The sequence below is a fragment of the Petaurus breviceps genome, unplaced genomic scaffold, assembly GCF_028583685.1.
Source record: "Petaurus breviceps papuanus isolate PSGF00001 unplaced genomic scaffold, PetGlider_PUasm1.0 685, whole genome shotgun sequence".
Lineage (NCBI taxonomy): Eukaryota > Metazoa > Chordata > Mammalia > Diprotodontia > Petauridae > Petaurus > Petaurus breviceps.
The window spans coordinates 5,510,003-5,526,543 of record NW_027186455.1 but is presented as its reverse complement, the minus strand read 5'-3'; the positions used below and the strand labels follow the sequence as shown (position 1 = coordinate 5,526,543).

Genomic DNA, 16,541 nt, shown 5'->3' with positions numbered 1-16,541 from the left:
AGGTTGAGGATTTTGCATTTTTTTCTAAGGAAATGAAAAACTTGTGAAGTTATTTAAGTACAAGAGCAGCATGGGACAGCCTGGGTTTTAGAAAGATTAGTTTGCCAGCTGTGTGGAAAATGGGTTGGAGAGGGGAGAGAATGGGATCAGGGAGACCAACTGGAAGGCAGAAGAAGTCCAGGGGAGAGGTGAACAAAGGCCTAAACTGGGCAAGTCACCATGTGAATAAAATAGGGGAGGTCCTACAGATGCAGAGGAGAGAGACCCAGCAAGTCTCACAACTGACTGGATGTGGGGGATGAAGTAGTCAGGTTGTGAACCCTGGAAGGATCAAATGAAATGGAGGAGAGTGGAGGAGGGTTGGGGGGGGGAGGGGAGGAAGATCGTGGATTCTGTTTTGGACCTGCTGAATTTGAGACGCTGATGAAGGTTGTGTGGTTTGTCGTTTGTTCTCGAAGAGGACCGTGACATCAGGGAGATGATGCCATAACTTGCAGTTGACTTTGATTTGAGTGAGGGAGGGCTGTGCAGAGTCACCAGCCTCACTTTCTCCTCCAGAGCCATCTGGGTCCAGTGGCCAGACATTCATCAGGACGACTGGAGATGGTCGAGGAAGGTGCCCTATTCACAACGCCTAGAAGAGTGGAGTTCCGGAAAGAGATTAGAGCTGTTATCTAGCTATGTAGATTTTAGAGTCATTTATGGAGAAATGTTAATTGAAGGAAACTTGGTGGGAACTGATAAGGTTATAAAAAAAGAGCTGAAGGAGGAGAGGACCCTAGATAGAGCCTTGTGATATACCTGCAAAACAGGCAAAACATTGTTGGTGGTGATGTGGCAAAGGAGACTGGGAAGGAGAACAAGCAGGAGAAAATGGAAAGCAAAAGAACAGAAAATAGCCAAGAGAAGGCTGTTCTTCTTAAATTTTCTCTCCATCTTCACATTACCTTCATATTACCTTAGAGACATAGATTTAGAACTGAAAAAGAACAACTTGCTGTTTGTATAAGAAAACTTCAGCTCAGGGAATCTAGGTGACTTGCCTAAGGTCACACCACCAAGTGTCAGAGGTGAGATGAAACTGAGATCCTCAGACTTCAAAGCCTTTTCAACTGCCAACCTACCTTGCATTGACTTGTCTAGATTTTGTGTGTATTTTCTACCTCTCCAGGAGACTGGAAGCTCTTTAAAGGAAAGAATGTCTTGGTTTTTGTTGGGGTTATTTTTTGTCTTTGTATTCTCAGCGCCTTGTACAATTCATCATTTAATAAATACTGAATTTTAGTTGGGCTTCCCCATCCATACCTTCAATGTCCTCTATTGCTTTGCCTCCCCAGACATGAAAGCCACACGTGGAGCTTGGAGCAGACAGAGAGCTTGACTTCAGATTCCCAGTCAGGCATCATGATGTCATCCGTGGGCACCAGCAAGTGTAACAGCCCAGCCTGCATCGAGGCTCGTGCCCGGCGCGAGGCAGCCTGCAACATGGAGGACGAAAGGCGGCCAGCCATGCCATACCACGACTCGGTGGACTCCCTCCGGGACTCACCACATAGTGAGAGGTCAGCCCTGCCTCCGACTAGTCTCTCACCCTTTATCCCACCCTTCTTCTTAGCTGTCTGACCAAGGGTGACAGCTGGCTAAATACTCATAACAGCAAACCCTTCTTTGTATCTGGTGTTTCAACAAACAAGGTCTCAATCAGTTTCACAACACCTTGTGGGGTAAGTACCCCTGTGTAATAGGCAGATTGTCATCCCCATTTCACAACTGGGTATAATGAGTCCCAAAGAGGTTAAGTGATTTGCCTAAGGTTATGGAATAAGTTAGGCATCATGCTTCAATTCTGAGATTTTCTGGTCAGAGCATAGACAACAGTAGGAGCAAGGTAAAAAGGAAGGTGCATGGAGCATGATTGCTGAGACAAAAGTATAACTGAAAACGATCAGGGGATCCTGCACGTCCTGAAACTAAAAGCTAAGGTCCCTTCCAGCTCTAGAATTAGGTGATTAGGAAATGGTGGCTTGGCTCTGTTACTTTAAAAATGCTCTCAAGCTCCTGTGTAACATAGAGTAACAAGGAAACCATCCTTCCTTTTCCCTACTTGGCTCTTAGAAATATGTATTTGAGACTTGCCTTGGGCTTAATTAGCCTCCTCTCCTACCAGATGTGTCCAGTAACAGGTTCCCACCTGTCTAGGGGAAGGGTGTGCAAGGTGAGACGCTGGGAAAAGAAACGGATTTCCACTTTTGTGAGGTTTGCATAAAGGTGAAATTCGGGGCGTCATTCTCTAAATTGGATTCTGACAACCTGGAGTATGTCCAGGCTCTGTGTGTCATGTCATGGGCCCATATCGTGCTCTACCTCCTAGGGAGGACATGATGCCTGGCTTTGGAGATTTAAATAAGGGAGGGATTAGATTTTGAGTGACTCCAGCAGTCACAGTGAGGACCAGTGGGTGGAAGGTGACAGAGTAGGAAAGGGGGGCAGGTTTGGGCTCAGTGCGACAAAGAACTTTCTAATAACTAGAGCTATCCTGCAGAATACACGGACCTTGTGTGGTAATGAGTTCCCCTGCAGTAGCTCTTGGGGATCTTATAGGGCACTGGGTGGGGACTCAAAAGGAATTGCTTCTAAAAGTTCTTCCAGCTCTGAGGTGCTACTTTAAAGTCCCCAGGAGCCTCTCCTCTGGCGTGCCCAGCCCGCACCCTAGCTCATTTCTGCCTCTGTCCAGGGGCCTCATTGCTAATCTAGGGAAGGGCTGGGTTGGCTCCTGAGGACCCTAGCTGCCTCTTACCTCTCTTCTCAGGTATGTGTCAGCTCTCACCACACCTGCCCGCCTCTCGCCTGTCGACTTCCACTATTCCCTGGCCACGCAGGTGCCCACCTTCGAGATCACCTCGCCCAACTCAGCCCACGCTGTCTCACTCCCCCCAGCTGCACCCATCAGTTTCCGTCTGGCTGAGCAGCAGCCCCTCCTGCGTCACTCGCCTGCCACTGTGGCCCCTGCCTCTGACATGCAACGTAGCTACGACAGCTACTACCCGCCCCGCAGGGGCTGCTCCCACGACAGCATGGGAAGTCTGCCTGCCAGCCCCTTCCGAATCACCGAGGATGATGAATATGAGACCACGCAGGAGTGCGCGCCCACCCTTGAACCGCCCAAGAGAACATCCACAGGTCATCGGCGGTGGAGGAAATCCAGACTGAATGGGCACATGGCCCAGCGGGCGCGGGCCGTCCGGGACTCCTTCTCACTCAGCAGTGCCTCCTACAGTGAATCAGATGAGGAGCTGGTGGCCGAGTGCACCCCTTTTCTCAGCATCCACACTTCGGACATGTTGGGCACAGACTCCCCCCCGCTGTACCAGCCAGTGGACAGCAGGACTTATTACTCCTTAGACAGACACAGCACCCAAGAGAGCAGACACAGCCGTATCACACACCCACGGGGGAAACAAGATTCCGCTCCCCTCTAGGACCTCCCCTTCCTCCCCTTCCCCACCTCATCCTCCTCCCTCCCTCCCCCCATCCCCTTCTCATTTCCCTCCTTCTGCTCCCTGTATCTTTAAGGAGAACAAAAACCACACACTTGGAAAGAAAAAAAGAAATAAAAATATTTTTATTTTATATAAAAGGAAAAATATAACAAAATGTTTTATTTTCATTTTAGCAAAAGTTGTCTTATAATAGCTAATAGCAAAGACTTTTTTATAGGAAACTCTATTTATATGTAACATCTTGATTTACAGCTTCGGAAAAAAAAAAGAAACAAAAAAAAAAGGAGAGATGGGCCAATTTTTTGACTATTTAATAGAAACCTATATGTGGTGCCTTTTTGCTGTACGCTAATATGGAGCTCCTGGAGAGAAGGCTGTGGCCACCTCCGCTGTCCAACAGGTTAGTGATCGGCTCTGGCCACCCCAAACCCACCATCTTGCCTCTTCTTTCCTTCCCTTCCCCACCCAGAGATGATGCCCACCCCACTCCCAGACTGGAAAAATAAAAGAAGGAACAGGAACTAGCCACAGTGAAGAGAGTCAGAGATGGCTTTCCTAGGTGGTCTTAAACTCATCTTTTTCTGGAATCTAATTTTGGCATGTGGAGAAGGGAAAGTTGGGGGGGAGGGAAGCAATCAAATCATTTCTCTCCCCCCCCCAGATATTGGGTGGGAAATTCTACATCCCGTGGGATCCCTTCCCAGAAAATAAGAACTTGGGTTCTAGAGACTAGAAGAATAAAAGCAAAGATGTCCATTTTTGAGACTTCGAGAGGCTGGGTGTGACAGGGTTAGGAGAGGAGAGTCAGACTGGCCAAAGTGGAGGGCTTCCCCCCATCCCTCTCCACCTCTGGCAGGGGTGGCCTTGGAAAGAGGATACCCCTCCCCATCCACTGTGTCCAGGACCCAGGGGTTAGCCCAGCAATGCATCCTAGGTCAGGGAGAGCCAGAGCTGCGGTGGGATGACGGGGTCCACCCACCTCCCCCCTGCCCGAGGGAGGTCTCTCCAGGGCTCCCCTCAGTTCTCTGCAGCACCTCGTTTACATGGTTCGCCTTTTCTCTTTTACGCCTGCATGTCCTGCATTTCAGATACTGTAGATTGGATGCATGGTGAGGCTGTGATTGAGAAGACACAATTGACAGTGTATTTGATTTTACCTTTTAGCAATAAAGTAACTAACTAATCCCCTTCCCTCCTCCCCCCAATTCCTTCTCCCAACCCCCAACCCATCCTTCCAACTTCTTCTCCCCTACAAAAAAATAATTGGGTCTGACCAAAAAAAAAAATCAGCTAATTCCTCATAAAGTTATTGTAAAAAAAAACAAACATAAACCAAGGAGAAATCTGCCCCAGATTGTCTGAATGTCTGAACTCTTGACTGTTGAACACTTGAACTTTTTTATATTATAAATAAAAATCAAAATAACTCACCAGTCTAGTGTGTTTATCCAGTCTCCAGGTTGGCAGGGGGTGGTGGGGGAGGTTGGAGGGGAGGGAGGTCTAGGCTGGAGTAGAGCGGGTGCTCGGGTTAAGGAAGCACCTCAGTAGAGAAACCACACATGCAAGCCAACACACACACACTCCAGGGGACCAGAGAACACTCTCTTCCCCCCCCCCCCCCACACACACACACTCCCACCCCTGCTTCCAATGCCTGCCTTTGGCAACAGCCTCAGTGAGAAGGTATTTACAAGATGTCCCTTGTGGTGTAGAGGAACAGGGCCAATGTGCTGACGCATATCCCTCCGCCTGGAACGTGGGCCTGGAGAGCATGGAATGGTTCCCAGGATGGATTGTAGGGGCAAAGATGAAGGGTGAGTTCCTGGCATTGGGGGGAGGAACAGGAGAGGGGGTACTAGGATTGATGCTGTGACATCCAAAGTCTCCCAGGGTTACTTTCACATTCTGCACATGCAAAGTGGCCAACAGAACTTCCTCTTCCTGCCAGGACTACCTGTACTCTGACGACTACAGTTTGTGGGTTGCCTCTTCTCCACCCCCTTCCTATCCCCCCAAACACTCTCCCTGTCCTCCCTCCCCCCACCCCAACCTCCATCCCCAGGCATCTACAAGGACCAATTCCAATCTGCAGCTCTCCTTTGTCTGTGATTGTGGATACAGAGGAAGCAGATTTCTGCCTCCCATTCAGCTCTCACTTTGCTCCAATGCCCAGACTTTAATGTGACCAGGTATAACAGAAAAGCACTGAGCTGGAAGCCAGGGGATCCTAGTGCTACCCTGACCTATATAAACGACATCCTCACTCCTACCCAGTTCTAACTAAGAGTTCAGGAAATGCCCTAGGTTTTGCATAATCCTTTACATACCAGGGTGTATGCCCGTGATTCTTCGTTTATAAAGGCCAGCTTGTATATGAGCCATGTGCAGCCTGGGTTCCCTCAATACAGGAAAGAAGGCAAAGGCACTAGGTTTAATAGTTGGGAGGGCTGAGGAAAATGCTTCCGTAACCACTATAATGGCAGTGAAATTGCTGGCATCTCCATGACTCCATCTCCGTCCTTATCCGACCACTCCCCTTGTATGAAAATATCTGGGTAGCAGCAGCTAAAGGTCAAGAAATCCCCCCATACCTTAGCTTGGACTTAGAGACACCCCTCTGACCTCTGGGCCAATCAACTCAATAAGCCCTTTGGTCATTCTATGACCATGTCTGTTGCCTTCATTTGACATTTCTACTTGCTGGAAACAAGTTCTATCAGAGACCACCATTTAACCTCAAATGACCAAGCTCCAGAAGGACCCCAACTAGCTCTGAGAAACCTTTTAATGAATCCACTGATATCTTAACCTCATTTTGGTTCTCCTGTGTGATCTTTCGCTTCCTAGAAATTCGGAGGGTAGGAAGGAAAACAAGTTTGAATTCAAATATTCAATTCAGAATGAACCCACATGACTGCTCTATATTTGTATTTTCATTTGGCTTTTTGCTTTCAAGAATTGTGGTGGGTAGTGAAGGAAAATTTAAGAAACAGCTGATTTGACTTTTAAATATACCCACAGATGACCTACCTCCATTAAGTGACACTTCATTTTGTTTTTCAGTTAACACTAAAGTGGAAAGAACACAGGCTTTAGAGCCAGCCAAGTCAGGGGTTCAAAAATCCCACCTCAAGCTCACTCCCTATTTGACCCTGGACAAGTTGGTAACCTTCTTGGGCTTCAGTTTCATCTGTAGGGATGATGGTAGGGATTTCCTACCATCCCTTTATTCCATTCATGTGCTTAAATGCTCACCCTTGCTTGCTAGCAAGTTCTGAAGTTTGTATTGGATGACATACCCTCATATCCTCATCTGATGTCCAAGATACATCGGGAAATAGTCCAGAAAAATAAGAACAGGAGACATCCATATAGAGCTAGATCTGAAAGGGACCTTCTTGTCCAACAACCTCATTTTATGAAGACACTGTAACCCAGAGAGGTGGTGACTTGCCCAGCATCCCATAGGCAGTAACATCAGAGGCAGGATTTGAACCCAGGGCCCTGTGGCTCCAAGGTCAATGCTCATTCCCTGTACCACTGACTCCAAAAGAACTCAACCATTTCTAGGATGGGATGGGCAGAGGATTTGGTCAATATGGCATTTTTCTCGCACATGGATCCCTCTGCCCTTTCTCAGTCATTAACAGAAAGTGCCATCACCACCATACTCATTCTTCACTTTTGTCTCAGTAAGGGAAACCAATCTTTTCATTAATGAGGAGGCCTGAAAACAAGGAACCTGGGCCCTGTTCCCTTCTGTTAGTGTTAATAGAAAAGTTATGGGAATAATAACAATAGTGATCATTTATACAGTGCTGCCCAAAGTACTTTACACAGGCCAACTTGATCTTCATAGCAACCCTGTGAGGGAGGTGCTATTATTATCCCCATTTGACAGATGAGGGAAACCGAGGCACAGAGGGGTCACATGACGTGTCCGGGGCCACACAGTTGGGAATTGTGGGAAGCTGGGGGAGCTTTGGGCCACAGTTGTGTCTTTTCAAGACCCAGGGCCTCCCAGAGTTGTGTCTCTGTCTGATTGCTTCCCCAACCCCATGTTTCTTTCTCCCCAAATCGCTCAACATTCCTCCCACTCTTTGCTTATTTTTAGACTCTTTCTCGACAGCCTGATGTCCGACTCCAGGGCACCCTTGAATATTTAAGATTGTTTCAAGGGTCAGTCTGCCCACACGGCCCCTGCCCCCACAAGGAGGTGACAGACGACATCCTACCATCCAGGGCTCTTCCTTTCCCCGTAGTTCCCTCCCTATGGCCCCAAGAGCTGCCACTGGGGAGTTTCCCAGCTGTCTGCTGGATATCAGCAGTTACCCCAGGACTGTCCTTAGACGGGACAATTTTAGAAACTGTCACTAACCCCAAGGCTCCCGAGGGCAGCCTACTGGCAGAGGTCACTGCTGTCCACGCTGATTTGTATGAGGAAACACATCTGTCCAGTCTATTCTCTTAACCCTCAGTGGACATGTGTGTTAGCACAGCATATCCTGATTGCATATTGAGGCAGTGAGGGGGGTGCAGTACCTAGAACACAGGATTTGTAATCAGGAAGACAAGAATTCAAATCTTGTCTCAAGATACTTCCTAGCCGTGTGGCCCTGGACAAGTCAGTTAACCTCTCTGTGCCTCTAGTTCCTCATCTGTCAAATGGAATATTAATAGCACCTCCCTCAGTGTTTCTAGGAAGATCAACAAATTAACACATGAAGCACGTGTTGCACTATGTAAATGCTGTTTATTATTTTATCATCCGAGGCAAACAGGGTTAAGTGACTCGCCCAGGGTCACACATCTAGTGTCTGAGACCGCATTTGAACTCAGAAGATGAGTCTACCTGACCCTAGGTCTGGTGCTCTGTGCACTATGGTGCCTCCCAGCTGCCCTGTTATCAACACTGACAGAAGGGAGCAGAGAAGTCTGTGTCACACCCCAAAAAACACAACATTCCCAATCCACTTCTGACCAGCTTTGGTTCAGGACAACATGGCCAATTCCTAAACACAGATTATTCACCAAAAGGAGTAACCAGAAGTGTCTAGTATTAAAAACCCGCCATGGATGATTTCAAAGTGGAAAACCAAAAGCTGACGCTTTCTACACATACACCAACACATGCGTGAATACATAAAAGGTTGATGGACTGAGAAAAGCACCAGGACTTATATGTAGTTGCAAGGTTGGCTCATTCTCTTTCTTTCTTTCTTCCTCCAGTTCATGCATATGTTACAGCTGAATGGAGTCCAATATGCCTTATTTTAACATGAGCCAGATTATATTATTAGTCAGTTACCAAAAAGAAAGGAAAAAAAAAGAAAAAAAACAGAGAAAGGGCTTGCTTGTTAACTGAACTTACTAAAGCAGCTATCAGCCACCCACTTGAGGTGCTAATAATTGCAGGTCTTGAAGAGTGCTAATTTAGTGATCACATATGTTACAAATTTCTTTTTTGTTTTTTTTCTGGAGACTGAATGTTAGCCAGGCCTCCCTTGTTCAAATTTGGACTCTAGCCATAACATTTGAATGGGATACCTAGGGCTGCCATTTTCTTGCCACATGACCTTGGAAAAGCCCCTCATTTTTGCCCTCTGTGGGCCTCAGTTTTCCTCATTTGTAAAATGAGACAGGGAACTTGACAATTTCTAAATCCTATGAAAGAAGCAGTCCTGCAGCTAAGTATGTACCGTGGTACTCCACCTTCTCCCAAGAACACTGTGACACAGGCCTATTCCTCCCCCACCTCCACCCTCCACTTCAGCTAATAGAATCAAGGGACTGAGTTGTTTTCTTTTCTGGCCTGCTCTGATAACCTGCACACCCAGAGGCTCAGAGATCTGGGCAGAGTGAGGACAGTACAGGCCAGCAATAAAAATCCCTTCTCTTCCCTCCACAATTCCCTTTCACTCTGGACCCCCCACTGCCTCCCCATCCTTTGGGGGACAGGCTAAGCAGCAGCCTCAGCCATACAGACACACACATGTCGGCTCTGTCTATTTATTTCCAAAGCATGGATAGTAAAGTAGTATGTGTCACAGCTAAAGCCAGAGTGGCCCCAGGAACAAATGAGGGACAGTCCCAGCAGCCCCAAGGACCGCCTCTCTCTCCCTCGAGGTGCCAGACCGCTGAGGAGATGCTGAGCCCTGGGCCTTTGGACACATTCAGGGAACACTAAGATAACAGGTAGATCCTTGTAGAAAGGGTTTCCATCTGGTGTTTTTGTTTCTTTTTCCTCTCTTTCTCCCACATCATTAGAAAGTTGTGTGTGTGTGTGTGTGTGTGTGTGTGTAAGGCCATAGTGTTTCCTATCTATAGGGACAGAACAGTCACAGGTGTGAAGCAGGGACGGCTTGACACCATGGCAGGAATGTCACTTGGCCTGAATTATTGCGATAGGAGTGGGATGGCCAGCTCTGGTGAGTGGGGTGTGTTCTGGGGGGGTGGGCTGAGGTTTGGAGGGAGCTGCTACATGTGGCCTACAGACCTGTAGCTGCTTCTCTTTGAGAAGGGAAGGTAGCACAGGGAGGATCATTTTTGATTTGATAAGATCTTCCCACAGTGAGAGGGGCTGAGAATAGGACAAGGGTGGGGAGAAGAGGGATAAATTCAATGAGAAGACTTGGGGGCAGGGGTACCTGGAAAGAGCCAAGGTCCCTCAGCTCCAAAACTTTGAACTTTATGGCAGGGATGCAAATTCCCATCTTTATAAGAAACCTCTCTGTGGGGATAGAGGGTCCCAACAGGGAGTTCTCTCGGGGCTAGGAGGGAGTTGAGGACCTGGAGATGTCAGAGTAGGGAAGAGGATCAACACCTTGACAGTGACAACTTCTTGGCCTCCTGGGCCCTGACCCTGACTGGAGCCCTTTGGCTTGCCCCCTGAGGTTTAGTCCATAGGGGGTCCAGGGCAGAACCATGTCCCCTGACCTCCATGGGGCAGTCCAGCAGGGGCCCTGCTTCTGTGGCCTGTACACACATCCCAGTTAAGTGCTGGGCTCTGTAACATTCCTTTGCACCAAGCCACCTGCCATGGGCCCATGGCCCTGGCTGAGGGAGGGGCTGGAGTGTGTCTTCCTCAAGGAGAGGTCCTCGGCCTCCACTGTGGCCAGCCTGGCCTCGATCTGCTCCAGGTCATCGGAACCCACTTCGATCTTCACACACAGGAGATGGATGTATGTCTCATAGCGGCTTTTCTGGGAAGAAGAGGGAGGGAGGGAGGTCAGATGAAGAGGAAAGTGGGTCACAGGGAAGCTGGGGGGGTAGGGATCTACATGTGACAAATGAACTCAAGCCAGCTGTGTCACTAAGAGTCCTCTGCTAAATAAGGAGACCTGGGGAAAACTGTGTCCCCCCTCTGAGCTTCTGTAAAGTGGAATGATAACCCCTGCCCTGCACGGACCCAGGACTGTGGCCAAGCTCTGTGGCTGGGGGTTATACAAGCTGCACTCCATCTAAGGGGCTTCTCACAGAATCCATCTTGGGCCCATGTGCCCACCTAGGATTTCCTCTGGGAATGCCAGGGAGACTTCCTCCCCACCCACTCTCACAAGTTATTATAAAGAACCGATGAGACGATGGGCATGGAAATATTGTACACAAAAGAGAAGGTCATTACAATCATCCATGTTACTCTGACCCAAAAGGAGAATCTATCAGTAGAGATAACTGACTAGAGCCTCCCACCCCCACCCCTGGGCCCTGAGGGATCTCGGAGCCAAGTCCCAACCACCTGCTATCTCTGTCACGTGGTCCCTTTTGCACATGTGATGTTTTACATGTTTTCTCCCCCATTGGAAGGTGAGTTCCTTGAGGGCAGTCAGCCTGACCCATAGTAGGCACTTAGTAAAGTCTGACTGACTGGATTTCTTTCCAAGCTAACCTTTTCCAAATATCATCTCTATGATTAATGTCAAGAAGGGTGCAGGGTTCCTTTGTTGGTCAGTCAATATGCCTTTATTAAGCACCTACTGTGTGCCAGGAACTAAGAGCTGAGGATCTGAAAAAAAAGGCAAAAGACAGTTTCTGCCCTCAAGGAGCTCATAGTCTAATGGGGGAGGCAATATGCAAAGAAGTTATAGAAAGGAGCTCATCAACAGAGGGAAGGCGCAATGACTTGCCCAAGGTTGTCCAGCACCAAGAATAAACCAGGTGATCGTGGGTACCTAAGAAATGCTAGTGAAAGGGAAAATCAGCCTCTCTGGTCCCAGCTCTCCCCTTGTGGTCTGCACTGAGCTCAGGACTGATCCCAAATGCCCAAACATTCCCCTGTGGTCCACACCTCGAACGTCAGATAATGCTCCTTCAGCCGGTACTCCTCTGCCTCCTTGGACTTGGCATTTTTCTCAGCCGGGTGCATCCTGTGCTCTGTGAGCTCAGCCATGATCTGCCTCATCTTGTTTTCATGGGACCTCAGCTGTTCTTCCTGCAGAAGGGATCCCCCCATAACCAACAATTGTTGCTTTGGGATGGTTGTTCCCATTTCACAGATAGGGAGACTGAGGCCCAGCAAGGGGTATGGACTTGCCCATGCTTCTGTGGCAGAACTGAACCTGGATGCTCTAGCCAAGGTCTCTTAGCATGAGGTGATGTTACCATTCCCAATTCACTCCATCTCCCCTGAGTTTTAGTGCTGGTGGTGCTGACAACCAGATCTATCTGGCCAAAGGGAAAGGAGCTAGGGATAAGGGATGCTGGGTTAGTCTGTCCGACCAGGTACCCACTTCAAGAATGTGCAGAATAGAGTCAAAGAGTCACACTTGCAATTCCCCCTGTCTTTCCCAATGACAACTTGGATTTTCAAAGGATCTCAGCTGACACACACATACAAACTACACATGCATCTAAGCACACAATATAATATATATATATGCACACACAACATAGACTCATACACACACAAATACATACACACACACACAATCTCCCCCTGACACAGACAGGCTCTGATGTTATGTATGCATCAGTGGGCAGTGTGTGTCAATGCAGACCCAATTTGATCACTGGGAATGATGAGAAGTTTGCAAAATCCCATTCCCCACCCCCCAGGGCAGGAGCACCCAGGTCATATCGGGAGAAAAAAAGGGCAGATAGGATCAAAGTCATGAGCTCAAAGATTTCCCAAGCCCTAACCAGTCTGGATGGCTACCCAAGGAGATTACATTGTCTTCTTTGTAAATCCTGTGGTCTACAACAGTCAGAAGGACCCAGAATACAGGATGTCACAAAGAAAAGCCCTTACCTCTCTCCCTGGTATAGATTAGAGGTGATGCTTTCTTTGGGAATGCCCCCAACCCATTTCTAGGAAGTGCCAAGACTCTCCCTAGGGAATTGGCCTGGTAGCATCTTAAATGCTGCTTGCCATTGGATTGGATTGGATTGTCATTTAGCTACATAGGAATTTATAGTCTCAACTAACTCAGTCCTTGGATCCTGGAGGACAAGACCCACCTTGCCAAAGAGGCTAGCAAAGGCCAGTACACACCGTTCAGTAGATGCATCTTATGAGAGTAGCACTTGAGTTTGCAATCAGGAGGTCTGGGTCTCAGTCCTAGCTCTGCCACTAATTCAATATGTGGTTTTGGGCAAGACATGCCTATGTACCCTCAGTCCTCCCATCTGGAAAATGCTGAGGTCTTACCAAGGTGATCTTCAAGGTTCCTTTCCAGCCTCTCTATGCCTCTTAGATTCTGTAGGGAATAGAAGGGGAGTCCCTGGGGTGAGGTAGGTTTTGGTCCTTACCTGGCACAGGCGTGTGGTAGAGGAGGGCAGAAGGGGCCTACAGAACTTCTTCATTGAGCAGATAGCAGCTGGGAAGGCAGGGGCGGAGAAAATGGCAGCCACCAGGTTGATTCGAAGGATCCAGGAAAGCATCTCCTCCTTGCTCCTGGGGTGAGGAAAAGGAACTACCTGCTCACAGCTCTCTTACATCGTCTCTGTGAGTGGTGCTGGGACCCCAGACTCAGCAGGACTTCCTCCTGCAGGGTCAGATGTGGCCCTGCTTCTAGGACCTATCCTAGCTAAACTCTGGCCTCCCTAACAACTTAGTTTCTCTCTCTCTCTCTCTCTCTCTCTCTCTCTCTCTCTCTCTCTCTCTCCCTCTCTCTCCCCCTCTCTCCCCTCTCTCTCCCTCTCTTTCTCTCTGTATTGTGTGTATCTGTGTCCCTAATTCCTAACAAATTCTTACTAGGGAAAGCCACTTTTGATCCTTATAAGAGAGTATGCTTTATTTTACAAAAGGGATTTGACAGTTACTCTTCATTTAAGAGTATGATATTATTTATAAAGATCTGAGGTGACAAAAAGTAAAATAACTCTGGAGTGGGAGGGGAGAGAACTGAATTCATCTTCTCAGTTTATCACTAAATCACCTATGGCAAGCTACTTCCTCCTCTGGGTCTGTTTCCTCTGTAAAGAAAAGGAGTTAGGCTAGGTCCATACAACTCCAATATCAACATATCAGTGGTTTATAAGTAACTTTACAGTTGCTTGAACCAAAGTAAGGCAAACTATTACCAAAGCCAGGAGCCAATGACCCATTTTTCCACACCCGGGGGTTTCTGTTGGGTTCTGCCTTCTACAAAAGGAAGTTACTGGAAAACAATTCTAATATTGTTGGGAAGGGGTGGAAGAGAGAGTGAATTTTTTCACTTTCAGCTGAAGTGGGGTGGGGGGGAGACAGGGAGAAGAGAGAAGGAAACCTGGAGCATACTGGGCTTAAAAGCCCCAGCCCTCCTACCCCAGCTTGGGGGTGGGGGGGCAGAAAGAGAAGTCTGGGCTGGGCCCTGCTACACAGGGCTCAGATGAAAGGATGTGTTGGAGTTGACTGTTAAATTTTCAGTGTGAGCATTAGCACCTCAGAAATCAGCTAACACTATAAATCAGGGCTTGATTTATTTTTGCTGGTTGCCTAGACTTAAGAAAGCAAAGGGAAAAAAATGTTAATAATGGAGATTAAGCTTGAAAGTGTGTCCCCTGTACTTTTCAGAAAGCCATTTATTATACATTTAGCAGTACACTCCTAAAATACATCTATTAATCTGTAAGAGGAGGTTGGCTGACTCTAGGGGCATCAACATATTAGGCCGCAGGCAACCTACTGAGGGCACCAAATTCTCTTCCATTCTGAGATCACTTACAAGCAGCAAAACCTCTCTGAGGAGTCTGGTTCCTGGAGGACATTGTCTGGGTGCCAAGGGTTCCCTGGTCTCTGGAGTGTGAGTGTGTGTGGGGTGTGTGTGTGTGTGTGTGTGTGTGTGTGGCAAAAACACTAAAAACAAAGCAGGTACTCATATCGGTTAGGTAAGACTGAGCAGATTGTAAGGCTAAGGACTAAACCTGTAGCTTCATTGAAACAGGGAGTCCCTGGTAGAGAAGTCTCTAACAATGCAGGTGTGGACCCTTTCTCTGCAACTTCTAGAAGCCGTCTGGGACACCAGTGACTTACTCAGGGTCACACCACCGGTAGTCACAGAAGTAGGTGTTCCCACTTCTTCCAGGCAGCAGGGCCAGTTCTGTTTCCACTGCCCCACACTACCTACCTCCTTTGTAATAAATTAATGTAATGGTATATTAAGTATGTTAAGAAACCAAGATATGAAGAATTCAGAGAAATAGGGGAAGGCCAGTGTAGCTGGATACAGAATGAGGTAAAGAAAAGAAGGGAACAATTGTACATACCCAATGACCACAATAACGCAAAAGAAAATAAACACAAAATAACACAAGGATGCGATCACTGCAGGCACCAGTGATGACCCAGAGGACTGGCCATGGCACACACCTCCCATTTCTCAGAACACAGGAGGTACAGTAACTAGTTTGCAAGTGGAACAGACATTATCAGACGTGGTCAATGTTTGTTTGTTTAAACTTCTTTGTCACGTGGGAGGGTTCTTTTGTTGGCGAGGTAAATGGAAAGTGACATCCATATTAAAAAAAATTTGTGAAGGTTTGTTTTTGGTCTATTTTTGGAGGGGGTAAAGCAGGGTAATTTGCCCAAGGCCACACAGGTAGCAAGTGTATCAAAAGTCTGAGGTCACATTTGAACTCGGGTCCTCCTGACTCCAGAGCCCATGCCCTACTCACTGCACCACCTAGCTGCCCCAGTTTTTTGTGTGTTTTTTTTTTTCAAGAAAACTGTGTGCCCTAGGTTGTGCTGTATGAAGTCTCAAGGAATAGAAAGTACCTAAGGGTTCCATAAGATTGACCTTGTGCCAAGGCCAGTAACTGCTCCTCCTAGGCCTTTCCTCCTCTCCCTTGGGCACACCCGAGTCCAAGGACATGGGATTCTGATGCCAAATAAGGACACTCACGGTGCTTGGAAGAGAAATACCCTCCAGTCAGCTGTCTTTAGCTTCAGTACATTGGACTTCTTGCTGTAATCCAAGGCCCTGGTGGCCAGAGCGTGATGAACACGAATGGCATTCTTCAGGTCCACCTCTGAGAGGTCTTTATCTGGTTTGTATTCATCCTGGGGTGCAGGAAGTAAAGGAGGAGTTTGTGGGAGGGGGCAATATCCAATTCTCCTTTCACCCTTCCCATCAACCCTCCCCCTAACACCCACGGAAGACCAGGCTCCCGACAGAATTTGGCCTCCCCCCTAGCTTAGAGATATCTTAAACTTAATTTTAAACTAAACCAGTGAGGGCTTTAAATAAATCCTCACCACTGTAAAAACCCCATGAGCCCCAGAAGAGCAGAGCCTCCCCACTCCCTCTCTGTCAAATCCAGACTCCATCCTTTAAGGTCCTGCTTGGTCTCTACCTCCCTTGTAAGACCTTCTCTAATTGCTGAGTTTCTGAAAAATTGGTCGTAGGGCCACTCAACGATAGGTTAGGAAGAGATGGCAGAGACAATGTCATACGCCCCCTTATCTCCCTCACCAAAGAAAGATAATACTGGACAAACCAGTAGATGTTGTTCAGTATATACCAGTTATAAATAAAACCAACAGGGTTGTGTACAGATGTCACCTACTCACCTTTGACTCAACTAGAGCCCAAGGGACATTATTCTTTCAGTCAAAGGATCAGA

General features: G+C 47.7%; 2 protein-coding genes across 2 annotated transcripts in view; one reads left to right on the top strand and one right to left on the bottom strand.

Moving 5' to 3' along the window:
- NRG2 (neuregulin 2) overlaps window positions 1-4,899 on the top strand; it is a 66,732-nt gene extending 61,833 nt beyond the window's left edge. The window contains exons 9-10 of the mRNA XM_069104355.1: window positions 1,338-1,562; window positions 2,810-4,899. Of these exons, the coding sequence (XP_068960456.1) occupies window positions 1,338-1,562; window positions 2,810-3,479 (895 nt within the window). The 3' untranslated portion in view covers window positions 3,480-4,899. The remainder of the gene's footprint in view (window positions 1-1,337; window positions 1,563-2,809) is intronic.
- Window positions 4,900-9,502: 4,603 nt separating this feature from the next.
- Window positions 9,503-16,541, bottom strand: part of PSD2 (pleckstrin and Sec7 domain containing 2) — a 74,095-nt gene continuing 67,056 nt past the window's right edge. The window contains exons 12-15 of the mRNA XM_069104354.1: window positions 15,821-15,978; window positions 13,248-13,392; window positions 11,788-11,931; window positions 9,503-10,702 (exon numbers count right to left, since the gene is read on the bottom strand). Coding sequence (XP_068960455.1) covers window positions 10,493-10,702; window positions 11,788-11,931; window positions 13,248-13,392; window positions 15,821-15,978 — 657 coding nt within the window. The 3' untranslated portion in view covers window positions 9,503-10,492. The remainder of the gene's footprint in view (window positions 10,703-11,787; window positions 11,932-13,247; window positions 13,393-15,820; window positions 15,979-16,541) is intronic.